Source organism: Ornithodoros turicata, chromosome 4 (genome assembly GCF_037126465.1).
Source record: "Ornithodoros turicata isolate Travis chromosome 4, ASM3712646v1, whole genome shotgun sequence".
NCBI classification, from domain to species: Eukaryota; Metazoa; Arthropoda; class Arachnida; order Ixodida; family Argasidae; genus Ornithodoros; species Ornithodoros turicata.
The window spans coordinates 27,173,444-27,196,695 of NC_088204.1; the positions used below are offsets into that span (position 1 = coordinate 27,173,444).

The 23,252-nt window shown below is 44.4% G+C and overlaps 1 protein-coding gene across 1 annotated transcript in view; it reads right to left on the reverse strand.

Moving 5' to 3' along the window:
• Positions 1-4,851: 4,851 nt before the first annotated feature.
• The window catches only part of LOC135391375 (uncharacterized), a 47,701-nt gene continuing 29,300 nt past the window's right edge, over positions 4,852-23,252 (reverse strand). The window contains exons 7-10 of the mRNA XM_064621629.1: positions 21,876-22,064; positions 17,543-17,772; positions 11,324-11,402; positions 4,852-5,964 (exon numbers count right to left, since the gene is read on the reverse strand). Coding sequence (XP_064477699.1) covers positions 5,788-5,964; positions 11,324-11,402; positions 17,543-17,772; positions 21,876-22,064 — 675 coding nt within the window. The 3' untranslated portion in view covers positions 4,852-5,787. The remainder of the gene's footprint in view (positions 5,965-11,323; positions 11,403-17,542; positions 17,773-21,875; positions 22,065-23,252) is intronic.

Sequence of the window (23,252 nt, forward strand, 5' to 3'; positions counted from 1 at the left end):
GTTCAGGGTCTTATTTTGGCACATCGGCGAATCTCGGCTAAAACAATTCCGGAGACCATATCATATCCAGAGAGCGCTCTGGGTTTGAAAGAGTGAGAATTTGGGTTAATTTGTACAGCGTTAAAAAAAAAAAAACACTGGGGGTTTTTAACGCTTTTAACATCGGGTTTGTAATTACAGTCGCCGTCCGATTTTTCGGACTCTGCGGTGATCGCGCAAAAGTCCGAATAATCGAGCAGTCCGAAAAAACGAATTTCGCTTCAAAATAAACTTTACTAAGCCCTAGAAGGCTGGAAAAATTTTTCGATGCTTTCCTAACGCGCTTCCAGCTCTGCCTGATAACATCAGCTTCTATTTCCAGAAGCGACATTTCGTCAATGTACACTATCAGAGACACCGTCGTCATCAAGTCCGCAAGTCGGCTTCACCTAACGCATGCGTGCTTTAGGTGAAGCTCGCTTTACAGAGCTGTCGCGCGACTCGCGGGCAGACAGCACGTGCTGGGCCGTTGGCCAGTACCGAAGACGCAAAGGCGCTACGACAGACCTCTTCTACTCAGAGGAAGGGAATGTCAACAATTATCACTGCCAATTTTTTTGCCTCAATATTTTAGTTGGTTGATTTCTTTTGATACGTATTTCAGATGATACCAATATTTTCCGTCACCCCAAGAGAGAAATTTGCGGGTTGGGCAAACAGAGTTCGAAATATCGAACGACGGAGCTGCAGGGCGAAATTTTGGACGTTCTATACATCACCTCTATGGGACCCGCGGCCGTTCCGCGAACGAGTCCGAATAATCGAGCATGTCCGAAAAATCGGTCGGCGACTGTAATAAAGAGTTTGGTATGCGAAAGCCGTCAACGCCAAATTGATGCCTCCTAGTTGACGTTGCAGCATTATGAGCATTTTAGTGACACTTTTCTTGAGGGACTTGTTGCAGCTGATGAATGGTTGCATCCCTATGATCCTCAGACATAACAACAGTCCATGGAATGGCGAAACTCAGGTTCTCTGAGGCCAAAGAAATTAAAGACAACGGTCAACAGGAACGGTTGTGGGCACGAAAGGATCATGTTTTGGTGACTATCTCCAGAACAGTGAAACAAGCACAGCATACTACCATATTTTGCTCTGCCAATTAAAGGAGGTTTTGAAATAAATTCGAGACAAGGATCTGCAGGAAGGGTCATTGCCACAGCTTCCTGGGATAAAAAGGATGTTTTGGTGACTATCTACTGAAGAGTGAAACAAGTGCAGCACACTACTGTATCTTGCTCTGCCATATAAAGGAGGTTTTGAAAGAAAACTGTACAGGACGCTACGGAAAAACGTTCTCCATTTTGCTGCACTGGCTCACAGTGCAGGCAATTTGGATGCACTAAACATCCGCTATACTTGCCAGATCTTGCCCCATCAGACTATATTTTGTTTCCAAACAGGAAAAAATTTTGAAAAGAAAGATTCTCAGAGGTGATAAAAGCAGACATCAGATATCTTTTCAAGGGATAAAGAAGCTCTAGGAACGATGTGCGAAGTGTGTTGAGCTTCAGTGAATGCGTCAAATCGTAATAAAGGTTTATTACTTCAGGCCGAGTCTTTGTTGTCCCGCCCAGAAAGCCTCAGAGCCCCCTCACATTATATCAGTTATTCAGCATTATTCGTCAAATATGCAATGCTATTCTAGATCTGAGCATCAGTATTCAACAGTGATGGCTAGTAGTTAACTACATGTAGTTAAACTACCTGATTGTAGTTAAAAAGTAGTTATCAACTACTTGCAGAAATGTAGTGGCAACTACTAGTTAAACTACTATTTCGAGTAGTTAACTACAGTAGTTATTTTACTGCAGGCGCCAACTACTTCCAATTTTGTCGCAAGCTTTACGGCACGACTGTGCTTACGACGTTTACCTTGAGCTACTCGTTCGATGAGAACGGAGGTGCAGAGCAATTGCGCTGTGCATGTGTACTAAATCTTCACTTGTATCACTGCTTGTGATTCACATTTAGGCGTCCAAGAACACTACAGAATTGGATTGGTGTTGATGGGCAACGTTAAGTAGTCATAGATGTAGTTAAAGAAGTAGTTTTAACTACCTCCACTGAAAAGTAGTTGAACTACTAGTTAAACTATTTCACTGCAAAGTAGTTAGTAGTTATAGTTAAACTACTGTAGAAGTAGTTAGTGGCCATCACTGGTATTCAATCAAAATTTGACATTTTATACTCCCCAAGTTAGGAGTTAATTTGGCTGAGGCGACATCTCCTTGACCATGAGGAACATGGGGACACTAGTACGTACCCCGTGGGTCGGGGATTTTCCTGCGTTGCAACAGGACCGTCAGCTGTCAGAGCATTGGTCAAACAGGTTCAGTTAGACTGGTTGGACACGAAATGGAGATATTATAGTTGTCACGTTTGCGTTCAGAAATGCTACCGCACATGAGCAGAAAGTGTTTCTTGCGTTATTTAGGGTACATAACGACTGACAGTACAGCACATTCTAAAAGCTTACGCACCCTCAGTCGTCAGGTTGGAGGCCATGACTATCATTGCGTGACATATCACTACACCAGTATTGTATGGAAGGGCGCATGCTGTGTTGCGACTGTTCAGTGTGGGAGCTCACTGTCTTCTCACTCCCTATGCACCCACGTGCTACTTCTATGTCTCACCAGGTTGGTTATCAACAGGACCGTTTCAGTTATATGATTCCGAACGTGATTAAGTTGTAAAGTAAATTAAGCTTAATTTACTTTCCACCTTTTTTACCATGAACGCGGGGGAGGCATGAGACAAAAAGCTGAAGGCTAGACAGTTACCGAAAGCATAATGTAATTTTCAGGAACAGTTACTCATCAAATACACTTGGGTTCCTGAAGAGCTACTTCACGCTGTATGCGTTTAATGTAGCCAGATATTGCAGCGCAACAATATTGCAACAAAAGACGTTGAAAGTTGAAAAAGAAACTCGTGACAGAGGCTCATACATGCTTATGTGAGAACGAAACTGATATACACAGACATCAGTCGAACCTCGATATAACGAAACCCACGGGGACTGCAATTTCTTTCGTTGTATCGAACATTTCGTTGTACCGAATTGAAGGTCACGGATCGCGACCTTTGCGAGGGCGTGCTGTACATAAGCGTCGATTACTCTCGCTACGATGCAGAAAAGTTTTTCGTGAAAAATGACAACAACTACAAATACAGCGCCAAAGTGCACATACGGTATTTTATTCTTGCGTGAAATGCGGTTATACGCGTCTGCGTCGTGCCCAGAAGACGCGGTGTCACGCATTGTTCGTACGCCACCGAAGCCTCCGCAGCTTTCTCCATATCGTGTTGAGATCTCCCGCAAACGTCTATGACAGTGCGTTTTCCGTAAGGCTCTCCGTTGCTACGGCATATTTGTCCCCGTCAAGAAAATCATCTAGGCTGATTTCGTCAATTACGCCGCCACGCGCGAAGTGTTTCCCACGCGCGCGGTGATGCCTTGCGTCTTGTGCTCTTTTTACTTGGCTGCAACCGGACAGTTCAAAACAATCGCAAAAAGGAGAAGCCTCGGAAGAAAATCCCTAACCTTCCAATGACTCAGACTTCTTTTTGTAGGCACCGGATTCCCCCGACCCCTCACGCGTGCCATCTTTCGCCCCGGGAACAGGACGCTGCTTGCGCCCTTTGTTTTATGACCCTAGTCGGCTTTGGGGTCATAAACCTTATCTCGTTCTTTCGCTGTATGGAGGCGGCGGCTAAAAAGTGTTTCGTTGTAGCCGGAGTTAAAATACATTTCTCTCTATGACCCTCTGCCGGGGAATCCAAATTATTTCGCTCTATCGTGAATTTCGTTATATCGCATTTCATTGTAATGAGGTTTGACTGTACTTGTAACAGAAGCAAGGAAGCACACTTAACATTGATGTTAAATTTGGCGTTCTGTGGCTCCAAACATGGCACTCATTAACGCTGTGCACCACAAATTATATTTGTAAGAACAGAAGTTAAGATGAAAGTGAAAGAACTGATGTTCTGAGGCACCCTGGAAGTCACTGAAGAGGCGTGTTAGCTTAGCTCAATTGGTAGAGCCCTGGATCGGTAATCCAGATGTGGGTTCGAGTCCTACAGCTGGCTAACCTTTTCAGTGACTTTGATCTTTCATCAGAAGTCAGGAGTCTACATCAACTAGGTGTGGTACGCAGCCACACTAGCAATTAACTTGTTCGGGTATATTATGCTCTAAACAAACGAAAAATTATGCAAGAGAAGCCACTATTAGAAAAATCGGAAACCTAATCACAGCCTAGAAAGGCATCAGTGTTTGCAAGGAGACAATACTGCAGACAACACTCATTCAAACCAGAGAGAAACTGTCCCTTGAGTACAGGTTAGACAAAATGCAATTATTTAATTACCTTTGAAAGCATTTAGGTCGAGTAATGTCAAACTAATTACAGTTTTGCAATTACTTGTATTTTATTACTTCACAATTGTGGTTACCACCAGTTTCTCCTCTTGCACATGGAATGTCTTTGCAGTCCAGCACTGGTTTTGCTATGTACAAGAAATTCCAAGTAACAGAAATAAGCTTTTATGTCTGCAAGCACCACTAGTAATGACAGAATATCTAGTACGGTGCTTTACAGATAATGTAACCTGTAAAAATAAATGTGTCCCCAACAGGATCCCTGTGTGCATGCTGGGAAGTTTATTGTTGAGAGTTCACAAACATGCCTAGACATGTGTACAGTTTGAATGTGTAAACATCACAGGAAAATTCTGCAAGTGATTTTGCGCTTCTGCACTATTCATCTCGCAATGTATGAAGAATGGAACCTCACGCCTATCTGTTTGAACAGCAGTTTAATATTTTTTGGATTAGAACAAATCTCAAAATCACAACCACTTGGTGCACAAAGAAAAGCATATAGAAATGAAACAAAAACTAAACATCTAGAAAGTTCCACCTCAGTTTGTAACGCATCATGCGTGTCATACAACTAACCTATCTCACATTAGGTTTTTGTAGCTTCTTTTGAGGACCGGCTGCCTGTACAATTTTGGGCTGTCATGCACGAAAAAATGCCGTACCGACCAGCAGTCCATCATTGATTCATAGGCAATTTTGTTAATATTAACCAGCATATAGAAAATAATCTAACTCTGGATACAATGCAGCAACAGCTGACTAAGGCACAGCAAAAGTAGCAAGATCACTTATGCATACAGTGAACTTGACCAAGTGTGTCATGTAACACCATTAATCACTCAAGGCACTTTTAAGTGGGCTTCACATCCCGTGTGTCACAGCAACAGACAGAAAAGGGTATTCCGGTAATTCTGAAGCACCCTGTGTAAATTGCATGTTGGGAGATGGCATCACTAATTCCGTTTGCAATGGCACCTCCAAACTCTTATGACAACTTGGGTTTTCACATCGTAAAATACAAATGCATACAAATAGTTGTGTCTGAATGGGTGATGTGTCCACGGACGTTTCATATCGTAGCAACACAATCATACGCCACCCTTTCCTCCCACTAAACCCAACCAAACGTGATATTCCAAGCTAGCTGCACCTGTGATGTAACGTGCATCACAGTATTAGACAATAGTATACGCAGAACGAATCATGCATCTCCGCCTACTCAAAGAGTCAAAGCATGTCATGCCCTTAACGTTGACTGCAACGAATAATACTACATACAGTGCTTGCAGAAACATGTTGCAAACGGGCATTCACAAAGAGCCAATCTGAGCTCTAAGACCCCCCAACATGTCCTGTTAACACGATGTGTGAGCACGTGCTTTTGCTGCCTCTTGAAAGATTCGTCTGCAACCCCAGCAACTGAGTTCCCTGCAACGCCAACAGCTGATGACTCTTTCCGTTCCACTTCGCTCCAATGCAACTTCGCAGCCATGGCAGAGTCGCCTGCTGGTTGGGTCTTGCTGAACCCATTGCTGAGGGTAAAAAGTCAGTCAATATAGTTTTTCAGCATGTGATACTGCACTGAGTAAATCACAATTTATTACACTTTTCTGTTTCCTGATGCTTTGTGCACGTAGAGTGGAACAGTCAAGAAGTGACATTATACTGGCACTTCAGCAGACCTACTGCTTCCTTTGAAACAGATGCAGATTCGTTTGGTACAAGATATGCTGAAGGAGTCAAAATGTATGCAGTGTGACAAGCACCGATCCATGTAGTACTCATAACAATCGGGGTGTGTTGAATATCTCAATGCTATACACCTACTACTCGTATTCACACTTAACGCTTTCCTTACTGCCGCAAAAATAGCGATTTTGTGGTGGTCCGACAAATATATTTTTATGTGGCTGATAGTATCACTTCAAAATATGTTGCTATATAGGAAAATGTTGCCAAATGAATGCCCTATAGAATGATGTAAGTGTCAGAAACAAAGATATCCATGTATTTCCAAAATTTTCGAACACAAAAAAATTGGTGCAAGCAGCAGATACCTCATGAAGATACACCGGTATCTTGAACAAAAATATCGATCTGCAAGTCTCAAAATGTGACAAATTTTGTGAGAAATGATATCTGCAAATATCATCATTATACAGGGTGGTCCACCAACCATGATAGAAATTCATAGTAAAATACGTAGGCCCCGGAGAGACATGCGGTCAAGGGATATTTTCTGGCAATAACTTTTGCCACATATTGGCAACACTTTTATTTCATTTCAATTGCCGGAAAGTTAATTTCTTGAATTGAACTCCGAAATTTCCCAAGGCAACCTAACGTTTTCTTTGCGGAAATGGGTTCCCCGTGGTCATTTTATTCAGTATAACACATATTCCCACTCGTAATGCAATGGCCGAAATAAATCCGCCGAAAATCTGTCGAAATGAGCCCTTGGCTCCACCTCTTTTTTGACGGCTCGTAGTTTGAGCGCAAAGCTTCGAAGAAATGAGGTTACATTGACACGCCACACGAGGGGGGAAGGGATACAAACCGTTGGGTGACTTCATTTTTGATAAGATAGCTCTGATTCCCGCACTCACCGCACATCTTATCAAAGATGAGGTCCCCCGACGGTATGCATCCCTTCCCCTCTCGTGTGGCGTGTCAATGTAACCTCCTTTCTTCGCAGCTTTGCGCTCAAAGTACGAGCCGTCAAAAAGGCGGAGCCAAGGGCTCATTTCCACGGATTTTCCGCAAATTTATTTCGGCAATTGCCATTGCATTACGAGTGGGATTATGGCTATACTGAGTAGAATGACCACGGGAACCCATTTCCGCAAAGAAAACGTTAGGTTGCCTTGGGAAATTTCGGAGTTCAATTCAAGAAATTAACTTTCCATCAATTGAAATGAAATAAAAATGTTACCAATCTGTGGCAAAAGTTATTGGCAGAAAAATATCCCTTGACTGCATGTCTGTCCGGGCCCTACGTTTTTTACTATGAATTTCTATAATGGTTGGTGGACCACCCTGTATGGATCAATAAGTACATGAGTTGTGGAAAACAGTATCAACACTCATGTTGTTCATGTAATTGAATGGCAGAGTTCATTGAATGAGTAAAAGAGAAATGAGAACCATAATTTCTGCAGAAAACATTCATTTCTCATTCTCAACTTTCTTGTTCTTGTACCACAATTTTTCACCACTTTTCTATTCCTCCCAGTTAGTATTTGGACAGGAAGAATAGCAATAGAGCAAGTTATACATGTCCATACATTCAGGACAAAACTGAGTCATTACAGACACCTTCAGAGTCATTATTTGCATTCAAATAAGCGAAATTGAACCCAAATATGCTTCAAATGAGAGTATTGCACATTTGCGAAAGAGGTACGAACGCGAAGCTGCGACCAAGATAAAATCTCCACACTAACTTCTTGGCGCTGAGCCAGCTTCATAAATCACCACCACGAGGAAAAGCTAAACGTGAAAACAAAATTCATCCTGTAGTGTTCGTAGTATCAACAAAATGTCACCACTTGTCCATATCTGCTTTGGAAGCCGAGTAGAGCCGCTCAAAAACCGTCAATCGCCGGTGATCGACGCTCTATAGGCGCGGTAAGGAAAGAGTTAACATACTCTGCAATATTACACAGATGGTCTTTTTAGTCATATCTTACGTATGTCAGTTTTTATTAGCTGTGGTGTGACCATGATCCTATTGACAAAATGCAACTGGAATGTCCCTACAGTCCCCTGCAATAAGGTTTGCAACTCCACATGTTTTAACATGTCTTAGCCCATGATCTGTAGTTCCAACTAACTTACAATAGCCATGTGTCAACAGTGAGAGCCCTACTCAGAACAAGCTGTATTAGACTTCTCCACGTGGATGGCGAGCGAACTAACACTGAAAATGACACACCTATTAAATTTGGTTCCCTCGTGAGGTGCCACACTTTCTTTACTTTGAGGCACGCAAAGAGCACATCCATAGTAATGTAAGTTAGAAAAAATCGTGTCACCTTTCAACTGACCCACCCAGTACGTTGTACACTACATGCTAGAGCTATATCATTACTTGCCAACGTGACAAATTCAAAATTCTGGAGACTGCCCGCAGCGCGTCCAGGGAGAGAGGGGATTCATTAATTTTGTGCATGCGAAATAGCATTGCCACCGTATTGCAATTCCTTTACGTCATAAGTAGGTAGCCACTATCGGGTGGAGCTGCGACACGCTATCGTTGCTTCCATCAACTGCAACTGCGAAGACACGTCAGTTCAGGACATTGCATTTCACGCAGCTGCAGCCATTTCACCGACGGTGGCGGTCTTCGCCTGTCCAAACCTGTAGCACTTCGCTCAGTCACTTTTTGGTACATAACATCTTCCCGAACAACGGTCACAGGTGGTTGCTTACGCCAGGGAAAGGCAACGGTAGCGGAAACAGAAACGGTATATTACCAAAATTTGAGATGTTAACTGAAACACATACCAAAGCCCTCAGTTACCGGAAACAGAAACAAAAACAAAAATTATCGTCCGGTATGGAATTCAAGTAATGGCTATTCCTGTTGTGCAATGACATAGAAGATTGAGTGACTTTTCATTTTATATTTGTATTTTGATGACTATTCCCTGTAATGCTCTAAATTCCACACAAGAGCATGGAAAGAAAGTGAATATTGTATCTCAAGCATCGAAATGATCTCGAGGGTGCATCCCTCGCTTACCTACTCGTCCAAGTCCTCATAATTCCATGACATCAACAAAACAGTCCACGCACTCTACTCCGCCACAGCACAAGGATGAAATCGTAAGATTGTAATTTCCTTTTTTACTTCATTTCACCGTGGCAATGACAGCATTGTTTACTACAGAGAGCGTCCGCCTATGAATATGACATTGGATGAAGGTCACGCCCATCTTTAGTTTCTGGACTTTAGTGACTGAGCACTGAGGAAATGTTCCTATATTTTTTTTTTAATCTTGCGAGCTGTGCGCATCCCAACGACGTAAAATTACTTGTGCAGTGTGTACCGAAGCAGCACTTGGGCAAAACAGGGTCCCGACAGAGCCGGACGGGCTGTCCTCCTGCAGCTCTCTAACAGCCGTTCCATTACCGAAAACAGTAACGGAACCGCCCAGCAGCAAGCGACTTAGCAGTAATTTGAAAGCAGAACTGCACATGAATCGTCGAACGTAATGCAACTCAGACGCTCTTTTCTCCTACTTCGACGTGGAAACAAAGATGTTTCTCACGTGAAGACTTGTAACAGCATCACGTTAAGTGAAATAGTACTTTAATCCATGTGCAGGTTTGCATTACCATGCAGATTTGAATTACCGTTCCATTCAATGGAGGTTTGAATTGCCACAGACCTTTTAGCACCATCCTCATTTCGTTGCAGACAGTGTTACCGAATTGGATGCTGCTGTTTTCTACCTGATTTTCACTCCCCGAATTTGGCAAAAATATTTCCCGAAAACCTCAAACCCTAGTTATAGTTGTTACTCTGGATAAGCGGAATTTGCACTGACTTCTCCACGAGAATAAGAAAAAGATGCAATACCAAGGGTTTTCAAGGACTGCAGAAAATTCCAGGGTTTTCCCAACCTTGAAAACAGCATTTTCAAATTCCAGGATACTCAAAGGTTTCAAGGGCCATGAAGGTGTCAGTTGGGAACCATGGATAAGTGCATGCATGCCTCTTATTGCATTCTGATTAAATCATTTGGACCGCCTGGAGTGAACTCATTAATCAATTTTCACACGTGCTAATTCTATACAGTAGAACCTCGTCAATTTGAAGTCTCGCGGACGGAAAAAAAATTTTGAATTACAAGTGGGTGTGGGTGGGGCGAGATACGCGAACCCATACAACCCCCACCCCCCATCATACGCCCATACAACAAACATTTATTTCCTGTAACGAGTTTTAAGGCGCAAAAACCTCACGTATATTCCACTTGAGGCACGCGGTAGTTAGCATTGCACGTCACCGCTCGTTCGAGACGGGCTAGCGCATCTATCATGTCACTGCATGAGCCGTTTGCTCCCACAAAGTTGCGCACAACGTCGATGGCACAACAACTTCGGACAATGTAGGCGCGCGCATCTTATAAAGCAGTGCGGCTTCGTCGAAGTTGAAAATATTGTCCAGGCGGTATTCGTGCATAAGTGGCTGCAGTTGTGCGGCCTCCAAATGTCCACAACTTTCGTTTTGACAGGTGATCGTTTTGACGAATACGTCTTGCCGGACTCTGTCACGATCCTTTTGCTGTTCTTTAAAATCGTCGAAAGCCGTACGTTGAACTGGTGGGCCAGGCGTGACTTTGATCATGCTGACAATCTTGCGATCATGATGATGGCTGCTTTTTCTTTCAGCGTTAGTGTCTCGTACTTCGCCATTTTGTGCTCGTCTCTCGAAGGGGCTGCAGAGACGCGACCTCGGGCAGAAACTAAGAACCACCGAAAAATGTGTGACACCAAAGCACAAACAAGCTAATGTGGTGACATGCGACAGCAGCAATGGCGAAGCCACGCAGCTGGAACAGGAAGGCAGAAAGGAAGGCGGTGAGGAAGGCGAGCGAGGGGGAGTACACCACATGATTGACTGCTGAGCTTGAGTCACATGACTAGCTGTCCTTTCGACTCACTACTCGTAACGGGGAAAGGGAATGTCACTGAAAGAATAGATAAGGAAAGGGAAGTCGTCGAGCATGTGGTGCACACACGCTTCAGATTGCAACGTGCGAATACAGGACCGCTGCAATCCTTTGAATTAACCGGGATTTCCAATTAGCGAGACTCTATTGTACAGTGGCAATACTGCTCACTCAGCTACTTGATCCCTGTTTTTTTTGTACAGTTGCTTACCTCATCTGAAAACGTATCCGAACTGCTGAGTGCACGGAACATGTCACAGCTCATGCCATAGTGAAACAGAGAGTTGCACCTGTGGAGGCAATAAAAGAAACAGGTTAGATACTGCCTTGTTCATATTATTTCAGTTAAATTGACGCTGCACTGGTGTCACAAATCCGTGATTCCGGCACATTTCTGGAATTTTTTCGAACATGCGTTATGTAGCCAAAAGTACGGTAGGCGAGGGCTACGGTTGTTTTTTACATCATATACTTTGTCTAGACGTCGAAATGACCTTTCTCCTGCGAAAGGCAGTTAGTCTTTATGTCTGGGGGACCGAATATTGGGAAAGGACAGTGAGCCCCTGGCTATGTGGTTGATGGAGTCATGTGAGACAACAGTGTGTGTGTCTGGAATTCTTCCTTCCTGGGACTTGAGAAAAGGTAGGAAAACAAGCAATAAAAGCTGTGAGCCAGACCACCGGAGACGTGCTAAAACTGTGCTGCTATTTTCACGCAAGGATGGTCGGAATGAAGCGGAACAGTTCTGATATGGCTGTCGGAATGAAGAGCGGCGTTACTCAAAGGAGGCAAGCGAAGCCATACAAGTTGCCTTGTTATTTTTCGAGCAGCTAAAGGTTGATAACGTGTCTGCAATTGATGGAGCTATTGTCCATTCACAAAAATTGATGACTGAAAATTGTTTGACGTAGTTATTGTTAACAGAATATTTCAGAAAATAAATCATAATTAAGTCTACCTCTGCCGACAAATATGTTTCCGAGAGTCAGGCCCGGACGGGCCACGCAGCTAATTCCACACAATGGAGATGCATTAGTTCATATCATCATGCGCTTGCGTCATTCCTGTGCATATTTTCCAAAGACAAGCAAGGGATACTGCATTATGCGTATGATTCGACCCTCTAGAACATTCTGAAAGCCACTTTACATTGCTCGTCACTCCTCACGTATTTCACAATCACTTTGGCAAAGCTTGGTGAGAGGGGTAGGGACTGGGAGAAGGAGTTTGTCGACAGCATCCTCTTCCTCCGCAAAATCTTGACAGTGTAATTGACGCCCATGCCCACGTGCGTTCTGGATTTAATTTGGTCTCGCGCGGTTACGGTGTTAAACTGCCATCACTTTTATGTTTGTCTTCTCTCCTTATAAATTTACTTATAAATTTGTTTGATAATCGCCAGAAACGCGTACGTCGTGGCTGGAAATACTAGGCCGGGATCTACTCGCAGAGTCACCGGGCCGGGCCGGGCCCTACTCACTGGGTCACCGGGCCGGGCCGCATAAAAATATGAAGGTCCGGGCCATTTTTCGATGCGCCCGGGCCGGATCAGGTCGGGTCCGGAAAAGTCTGCCCGTGCAGGGCTCTAGTGGTCATATTAACAAGGGTTCACTGTATATATTTTTAAGAAATCTGTTCGTATTTAGCTGGGACACCCTGTATATGTATATTAGGGGTGTGCGAATATTAGAATTCTCGAATTAGAATTCAATGTAAATCACTTGAATTATTTGATTATTCGATTTATTGTGCATACTTTGCCTGAGAAAGGGGTGGCGTCCCTCCCATGTGCTGTTTATGTGGTGCCAGTGGGGAATTTCTTTAAAAAGTTATTCTTAATAATGCCTACAGCCCAGGAACAAAAAGGGTGCCTTAAAGATGTCCTTTACGTTCAAAATTTCAGCAACGTAGCTTCTCCAGCAAAGAAGCTAAAAGACGTTCACGACAAAGCTGAGGCGGGACGCCAATTTGTTTGTTTCACAAGTGACCTATGGACCCTCAGAAACAGTTGCAGCCTCATCTGTGTTACATTCCATTGCCCTGACATCAAATTCTGAAATCAAGATAATTACCCCAGTATGTACTCGCCTGAAAAGCAGGAAACACTATCATGTAACATTAAAGAGTAAGTGCTTCCCACAGAAGAATTACATGGGTCTCCTGAGACAGTTAATGCCAGAAAAATTACACTAAAGCCATGGGCTAGAGATTGCAAACTTTCGGTGCTAAAAGCATGTACTGTACGCTCTGCATGACTATACGATATTCAATTCGTATTCGACATTTTTTTCCTTCATTAGATTCGATATTCGATTAGACTTCAAATACTGTATAAGTAGTAATTTTTGCGAGGACCTATTTTTCGCGAACGCGCTTTGTTTTCACAAATTTGAAGTCCCACGAAATATTCGATCTAATGACAGAAAAATACGTCAGCTAAATATGTAAGAAATTTGACCCAGGACGCTGAGGCAACTTATGTACACTGGGTTTCTTACGCCGCTGCAACTAGAGACATTAGTCCCAGCCTTCACATACGAATCCCGCACGGATGTAGGCGTCCCGTCATTCCAGTTCCTTGTAAGCCTGGATCATCCAGCAAGCGTGTATGCACCCTGTCATGCGGATAGACCTTTGTAAAAGTTGCCGCATCACTATCGAGTGCGAATCGCACCTGCTCGATGAGGCAACAAGAATGACGGGAGACAGGGCAATTTGGCAATGGCACAGATACAAGCCAAGTAGGACACCCTAATCGCAGCCCTTTCAGTCAGAAGTGCTCGAAAGGAAGACAGATTGAACGAGGTACCCAGTCGTGATACCTTTTATTAGATTCTTCCAGGAAGTTCAACGTGGAGGGTCCCTAAGATACAGGGTCGACACACCGCGGTACCGCATATTTAAGGTTCTGCGAATAATTGCCTTATTCTGGCTTCTCACAAATTCGCGAATTATTGAGCCCGCAAATTTAACCATTTATACAGTATTCAGATTCACACACCCCTAATATATATAGATTTTTTTTCTCCTGACATGCCTTATCAGTGTATTCCTCCTCTCCTGTCTGCAGACTATACAGTTGCCGACCGATTTTTCGGACTTCTAAAAGTCACAAAATTGGTCAATTTTCAGTCAATGACACAAATCTTTCCCAAAATGATTTTTATTAAAGAAAACTCAGGGGCACAAAAAAAACTATCAATGCACGTCTGCTTTGCTGCGCGTATGCGAGAAATGGCGTCGCGATGTATTTCGGCTAATGTCATGTTGTCACGGTAGACATTTCCGAGAGTATCGACAGCTGCAAGTATTGCTGCCGTTGAAGGAGTAGCAATAGCACTATTGAGATGTATTTCGGCTAATGTCATGTTGCACGGTAGACATTTCCGAGAGTATCGACAGCTGCAAGTATTGCTGCCGTTGAAGGAGTAGCAATAGCACTATTGAGATGTATTTCGGCTAATGTCATGTTGCACGGTAGACATTTCCGAGAGTATCGACAGCTGCAAGTATTGCTGCCGTTGAAGGAGTAGCAATAGCACTATTGAGATGTATTTCGGCTAATGTCATGTTGCACGGTAGACATTTCCGAGAGTATCGACAGCTGCAAGTATTGCTGCCGTTGAAGGAGTAGCAATAGCACTCGAGTCATCATCTTGGTCATCGTTGGAGCCTTCCACTGGCAGGTCCAGGACTTGTGAAACAATTTCCCCATCAGTCATTTCGGCACAAAATTCTGCACATTCATCCACTTCGGCGTACGTTTCAAACATTGCAGGCATTGTCATACCAGAGCTTCGGAGGTCGTCTACCAATGTCCGGCCGTCCGCCGATCAGTCGTCGTCGGTGGCGATACCAACTGTGCTCGTACTCGGTACTTTATTTTTTATTTTTATTTCCATTACCTCAAAGGCCCGAGGGCATTACATGAGGGATGGGCAAAGAAACAAAATAGGATAGCAAGCACACAAACTTACAAAAGAAAAAATAACAACAAGGAAGAAAAAGTACATAAAGCACTGGACGTCAAGCATAGAAAAATATCATGTCACACGGAAGTGTGAACATAAGTGACGGCGAAATGACTGGGGGTCAGTAATGTTGATGATAAGCTCAGGTAGTGCATTCCACTCCCTGACTGCAGATGGAATGAATGATTGCTGGCAAGGATTAACTTGCGTACTGTCCTTATAAAATCCGGCTTGACAAAAGCTGTTCGCTACAGTAATCCCTTTCACTGCTTCCCACGACTCCCACCAGTCGGCTAGAATATGAAGCGCGGCGACAAGCGTAACGTTATAGGTAGTTTCGTTTTCGTAGCACAGCACAACACGCGAGAGCATGCGGGACCGGTAGAGAACCTTGAGATTGTATTCGGAGGCAAGCGCATCGCCTGGTTCTGTACTGCGCCATGTGCAGCGCAGTTATCGATGAACATGATAACACTCCTCGTGCCGACATGCTCGCGTCTTCATCGCATTCGTCAGTATCTACAAAGTCGACTTCATGGACAGAAGAAGACTTGAACCTCAGAATCACTTGAAGACGTGGACATCATTTCGTGGTTTCACTTCTTGTCTCCGACAATAGCTTGTTTGTGGCACGTCTGCATAACCTCATCAGTAGTGCGTGCGCGCGCGTAAACACCGCCTCCGCGCAATGAGGCACGCCGTCAGCAAAGGCGAAGGGAAAGAAAAAAAAACAGAGGCGAATATGTACGAAAAACCGAACCGTGCCTGCGAAAAACGGTCTGAATTTTCGGACGTCAAAATGAATTGGCTCAGTAGGGCATCTGATAAAGCCACAACTTTTGTCCTAAATATTGGAAAGTCCAAATTTTTGGAGTCCGAAAAATCGGTCGGCGACTGTATATACAGTCGACCCCCGTTTATCCGGACTTCATTTATCCGGACAAAAGGCACGGGAACGGATTTTCCCCCATGTATTTTGTTCTCGTTTATCCGGACTTCAGCTTCCGGACTGGGACAGGAATTCCAGGGAACGAAAGTCGAAAATTCTTCCCGGACTACCGTGAGTAAGAGGAGAAGCTGACCCCGCTTCGTCACCCTTTTCGCTGTTTTGGCGTTATTCCCGTCACACGTCGGGGACCTACATTCCTCCGTAGAAGAGACAACCGTGCACGATGACCCCTTTTCTATTTGTGTGCGTTGGGTTACGTTGACCAGTCGAGTCATTTGAAAATATCTCGAGCAACTGTCCGGTTCTAGAGGGGAGAACTCCAACCCGAGGGCCTGCTGCCTGCGGCCCGTTGGCCGATGAAGACATTCCCCTAGCTGAGCTGCGATCGCTGATGCAGAGGCTCACTGCGACTGCCGTAGATGATGCTGCGGTTTCTGACTACGTTGACGTTGATAAGGATGATGACGCGTGTTCAGCTATGACTGATGACGGTGTGATTGCTGCTGTTGCCTCCGATGATGTGCAGCAAGATGGTGCCGATGACGCCAGTGAGAAACTAGGCTACGATATTGACACTTTGCGACCGCACTGACATTCTTCGAGCAGCGCAACAGCGTGGCTCAACTCTATGCACTTCACAAAAGTTTGCAAGAATCGAGTGCCTACACTACTATGTAACGGCTGTCATTGTCAAGATTTCTGTGTTTTAATTAAACCTTGCTCTGTAGGACGTTTCTATTCGGTCGTTTCATTTATCCGGATGCTCCGGTATCCGGACGATTTCGCCGGGAACGACACCGTCCGGATAAACGGGGGTCGACTGTATTTTTATTGTAACAGTAGCCTCGTAACTTAAAGATGTGCGGAACGCTGTATGAAAGTTTTGCTCACAATAAATTTTTGGATGCTTCAAACCGTTGAAAGTTTCATTTTGCTGATACATCATTCGGTCGCTTGACATTGTTTTCGTTTTTCTTACAACTTCACTTAAGAGGTTCTACAATATTGTATTGGTACTGTAATTGAGATAATAAAGACAACACAGTGGTGGGCATAAAATCCAGGCCATAATTATAACACAGGGATGAGGTAGGCGTACGAGGACCCCGGTGGAGGACATCTTATCAAAGTGCACACCAGGAGTTCAGGAAATCTGATTTGTTTTTTTGTGTGTTCACACTGTAGAGAAGGAATAATGCCTTCCGGTTGGAACTTGCAAAATATACCATCTTTGTCGACGGAGAATTTACGTGTTTCTGCCAGTTTTAGAAATTTCATGTAACCTTTCGGTGTTACGGTTCGGTGTAAAAATAAATAAATAAAACGAATCAAACATTTAATTCTCTACAAACTAGCTCAATAAAATAATAACAAATGCAATTTAAAAGCCACTAAAGTAAATTCCATGCCCGAAACATCGTAGTCATCCCCAACAGAGAGGACTTCCCCTAATTTTTTTTACTCACACTGAAGGCAGCACAATTTCACAGATAACAGAAAACAGACTCACTGAAAGCACACTGCATTGCCGCACGTGGGACAAGGTGCTTCTTTTCCTGCTGGACTAATCTGTGTGTAGTGGCACACGTAGTGGCATTGAGGTACTGGGCAGCAGTACCACTCTGATGGGTTTGCGAGAACGCACTCCTCCAAAGCCCTCCTGCCCAAGATTGTCGGGACGACTTCATCCATGTGGCACGCTCTTCGAATGTCCATTGCTACCCATTCTTGTCCGCATTCCTGCCAAGAACCAACGTTTATATGGTTGGATTCAAGTTCTACGAGGTGACTGAACAAAATACAATGAATAGTAACTGCAGATGTCCCCCTGTCTTTTCTCTTTTTTTGCAAGTGCACTTCCAAGTGCAACAGCGTAAATCAACTGAGGATGCATTTCTCATCGCTTCCCCTCTTCTCACTCGTAATAGATTTCATTTAGAGCTGTCCAAATCAGGGTGTCGAACCGCAAAAAATACGGGTTCGGTTCGGGTTCAGGTTCGCGTTGTTTTGATTTCGTTCCGGTTCAGTTCCGGTTCGGCCAGGCCAGAAATCGAACTGGTTCGCAAACCGGTTCGCAGCCCCGAACCGGTTCGCGAACCGGTTCAACGCTTCCGTTATATATGTTCCATAAAACTGCTTTTATCAGGAAATGCGTGGCTAATAGCTTACTGCTGTTGTCTGCATTGACGTCTCTAGCGGTGAGGTAGCCCTTTAGTGAGAGAAATGAGAAATGGATGAACACTTATTGCAACTAGAGTTCACGCTGTTGAAGCGGTGTAGTCCTGCTACTTTCTGTTCCCAAAATATCTTTTTTCACACGCACAGTGCCAGCAAGATACACTTAAAGGAAGCCTAATAAGATGGACAGCGTAACATAGACGACAGTACTTGCCGGCAAACTGCCTTCGCAGCGTGAATCGATCTGAAACCGTACTGAAGCATGTCGAAAATAAGCCTGCAAGCCTTACTCTGTCCGAGCTCACAGCAGTGTACTTGTTAATCCACAACACAACGGCAATGTGTCACAACGACACAACTGCGCTACCAATAAGCAGAACCACATTTACTTTTCAAAGCACGACCAATCAAACAGGCACCGTTCTGCGTACGCTCCTTCTCCACTTCTCATGTTTCTGACTTGTTTAATTTGTGCTGCTCACATGTAAAGGGAAATCTTGGGCGCTTATTTGATCACATATTCGTCCTGTAGAGCTATATAACTGGCCTACTCCATTCGTGTTTCATTCGTCCGCGTGGCACCTGGTCTCTGAAGAGTAGACGCCGCACCGCGTGCGTGGGGCGCTAGCCGCGGCACTCACAAGGACAACTGCGCTTCAACATGTTAAAAAGACGCTGAAAGTATACTTACTATACGTCGTCGTCTGACTGCTAGGTGAACGTTTCTGAAATTTATGATATAGGCGCGTGATGATGATACCAATGTGTCTTCATTCGGGGATAGAGAGGAACTCTTATGCTGACTTCTTTTATGTCCGAACCGTTTTGATGCGAACCGGTTACCACTATTATTTTTTAGGGTTCTGCTCCGGTTCAGGTTCAACAGTGTCCTGAAAATTTCGGGTCGGGTTCGGTTCCGGCAAAAATAACGGTTCGGGTTCGGGTTCGGTTCGACACCCTGATCCAAATAGCGAGATTTCCAAATTTAATTGAATACGAATATCTCGCACACACTGTGTATCTAATTCCAATTATTTCTTTCAATTTCAAATTGAATTCCGATATTCACAAAAAGCGTGGTCAGAATATTTCGCTTTGGAAAATTTCATAATCACAAAACTGCCTGCAAATGCTGTAGAGCAGCATTCCCTATTCAATTCAGACTCAAAGTTTTGAATACTCACACAGCATAAGATGCACATTTTTTTTCCCCAAAAACATCACTCCTTGCAGTAGGTGCATTCAATACGCAGAAGAACATTGGAAACCTCACACTTAAAGTACACTTCACTCCCGTTTTACTCCGAGATACCCATGGTGATGTCCCCGGAATCAATAGTCACGATTCCCCCACATCAGTGGTCTTCCGTACTATCAAGTGTAGACTAGATACTCCATGTCTGTCACATTCGTCGTTCACCACTCTGGTGCCAGGTGCTCCATCTTGTTGACTGCAGGATACAAGCGAGCGTGATACTCTGTCTGGCGCTGCACGAGACGACCTGGCCATGCTACTAAAGTCGGAAAGCATTTAATGTGCAGGGAACAAAGAAGTACCAGCATTTCAGCGCTCAGGTTGGCGTTTGTTCAATATGCGAGTAAATACAGCAAATTACGTAACAGGTATTGCAGAGATCACACAGGCTCTAATGGTACACAGAGCTACAGTAAAACGCACGAACAATGATCTCGCCGAAGAATGACCGTTTCTATGTTTACCCTCAAAACATACATTGACTATGGAGAATGGGCCCGTGCATAACAATAAAGCTCGCCTTTCTGAGTACTCGTACGGTGATACCTGATGCCCTCACGCTCGCGGAACAACTTTGGCAGCGTGCTGGCCGGAGTTGCACCCTTCCGCAAATTGTAGGACACTGCAGGAACGGAATGTCAGGACAATGCACGATGTACCCTCGCACCTTTTCAGTACATAAGTCCCGCACGGGAATTCAAGATTCCCTTCAGAGACGGTCAGTCGTACTCTGGTGACCTGCTGTTTACAACATTTCTGCTCCCGCTTCCTGCTTTGACATGTCCCCTGTCAACAATGGTGTTCGAGCTGAAGAAACGGAAAGCGATAGACTCTGATGTTAGGTTAGCGTTAATCGAGGATCATCACCGCGGAACGAGGCAGCATCCAACGTGCGAAAGGACGGCCTATCGCAGTCGGCAGCACAGGTACGAAGCGCAACATGATCCGAAAAGCATGTGTACCAAAAAGTTGACGCATGAGTAAGCGCGCTTCATGCGGTCAACGTTCTCAGGAATTTTCTAGTGGAGCATGTGCTGCCTGCTCATTACGTCGCGCAACTCGGTATAATTGAACGTGACGTTGTGTGTATCTACAATGGCAACCAAAAGCAATCAAAGCAAACGAGCTATTTTCAATAAAATATTGGTATTTCCACCCTCTTTCGTAGCATCCATCATTAGCGTCGATCGTGAGATAACGTGCAGCACGCCACTTCCGTAGGATGGCGCTGAAGTAGGTCAGCCCTCCTGTAGAGATATCCCTCGAATAATGATTAAATTAGCGATAACCGCCGATATCGTTATACGCCGGATTCATGTTATAAATTTGGGGAATCAGTGGCACCCTGCACACCTTAATCACAACATCTCAAGCAAGCATTTGTGACTTTGGAGCAGTGGCACTGTCAAAATTTCCCCAAATACATAGATTTAAATATCAAACACTGCTCAAGCACTTGAGTTTTCTACGACTCTCTGATGCAACTCAAATAATGTTAATTTCCATTCTTGCTGTTTTTTTTATGCATTGTTGTCTTCAGATTTCAATCATTTCTCTTTGGTTTGGATCATGCCATAAGAAGGAAAGGAGATGAAACTTCCCACTGGTGCAAGTCAAGCGAACGAGAGAATATCACTTCGGGAGAGAGAAAGAGAGAGAAAGGCAGCTTTTTGGCATCATGCTAGAGGTGACATTGCGGTCTTGCATCCTTTACTGTTGTGTGGTCTCACATGTAAGGCTATTGGGATAACAATGCTCTTAGAGCGCTGTACACCTGCTCCTACTGCATTCTGCAGATGGCAGCACCACTTGCACCAATTACACAGTGTGTGTTGAGCTCAAAAATCACAAGAAACAAAAACGTCCTGACCACAGGCTCTAGCAGACGGTGGCCTGGAGGACAGTTTTGTTCACCATACCATGTGGCGACACCGCATGACAGGCAGCTCGGACCCTGTGTGACAGTTTCTAATGACATTCCCTTTGGTCAAAGAAGGGAACAAAGTTTCACCTCCTATCCCACTTTTTCCATGGTTTGGTTGGAGCAGCAATTGCAGCACGATTGATTTCTTATTACAGAGCGACGTGTCATGGCAATTCCAGAGACTAGGGCTCCGTGGACTGCCCAATGATAAAACTAGACGTGCAACAGACTTACAGTGGGGTCCCCTAAAAGGAATGCATCGCTCCGTGGACAGTCAATGCCTTCTTTTCAGCAATATTCCACTTGGTTCCTTTCTTGTTGATACAGGCATACACAATGCACTTTTTAGTTCTGAATTTCATCAAGTTAATGGTTGGCTTTGGGTTTCTTTTTAAAACCAGTGTATAACAATTTCACAGAACAGACTCCATAGGAAGGACAAAACATTCTGTAGCATTGGAAATAAATCTGGCAGCCTATACTAACCTCTGAAATGCAGCACAATGGGAGAGGAGCATTACACACGACCCACGCCAGGCAACGGACACAATAAATGTGGCCACAAGACTCCAGACGATGACAGTTCTCCTCTGGAACTTCTCTGCACACTGGGCAGAACTCCTCCTTGTCGTCTGCCATGCGGCGCACTTCCAGATGTGCCAAGTTTTCAATAGCCTGTGTGCCAAAAAACCATATGAGCCATCATGCGTTACAACAAACATTTCGATATGGTGTGAAGAGCAAGCAACAGAGGATCCTGTTCATAAATCATCAGATAAGTATTCATCGAGGCTTGCTTTTCCTAAATGGTTGCGCGGTGGCAGCACCAGTTTTCGACTTAGCTACCCAGGTGAGAAATGTTGGCAATCCCAAATGGTTTATGAAACAGTTACCATCTTAAACCACTTACGTACAAAGTGGCTCAAAGTGGTTTCAAGTGGAAATTGTTTCTTAAAGGTCAGCTCCGGAGGAAACTCACTGCCACGGATTACAACAAAAACTCGCAGGCACAAAGGTTGATGCCTACTGAATGTACTTCCAAAATCGTTTCGGCGAATACCCTGTATTTACTGCGAAATCTGTTTTTTGGTTTGCCGTCCGATCGTCCGCTTGAACAGCTGACGTCACGCTCAGCTTTCGCTTTGGCTCCTCTTGGCTTGTTTGGTGGCTCGCAGTTTCGCAATCGCCAGCAATCACAACTCGTCAGGCTGAAAGCGAAATCGAGAGTCGTGTATGTGTGGGCACCTTTCTCCGCGCCTTAATTTGATCATCTTTTTACTCCGGCTAGTCAGTACACACAAACTCATCTAAGTTGTCACTTTGTGAGAGATGCAGCGTGAGTGAATTGTGAGAATGCCGTGCTTCTCGCAGTACGAGCAGGTACGCTACTAAGAAAGATGTTTCGTGCCAGGTTCCCAGTTGATATTGTGCGTGATTGAGTGGTACGAAACCAGTAGTTGAGTGCTCTGAACTTATCAAGGCAACTGTCGTGTGTGCACGAAGCATTTTGCATCAGAATGTTACGAGGTCGTTCACTTGACAGCCGATTTGGACTGTAAAAGTCGCTGGAAAGGGATGCAGCACCTGCCTCGTTCGACGACAACAAAGGACCAAAGTTGCGGGTAAGTGTCCGCACGAACTTGCACTATGGCTTGCACACAATGTAAACATGTGAACGACAAATATGGGACTGCTAAACCCTATAATCCGCGGTTCTATGTAAAACTACGCAGTTTCTCAGAGAAGCTGGTTGAGAAATTATATGAGTTTGGAGAAGTCTGAGCTTGGGCACAGGGAAGACAAAACAGTCACAGCAGCTGGAATCAGCAACAACTTAGGAGTTCCTGTTTTGAGACACTCTGT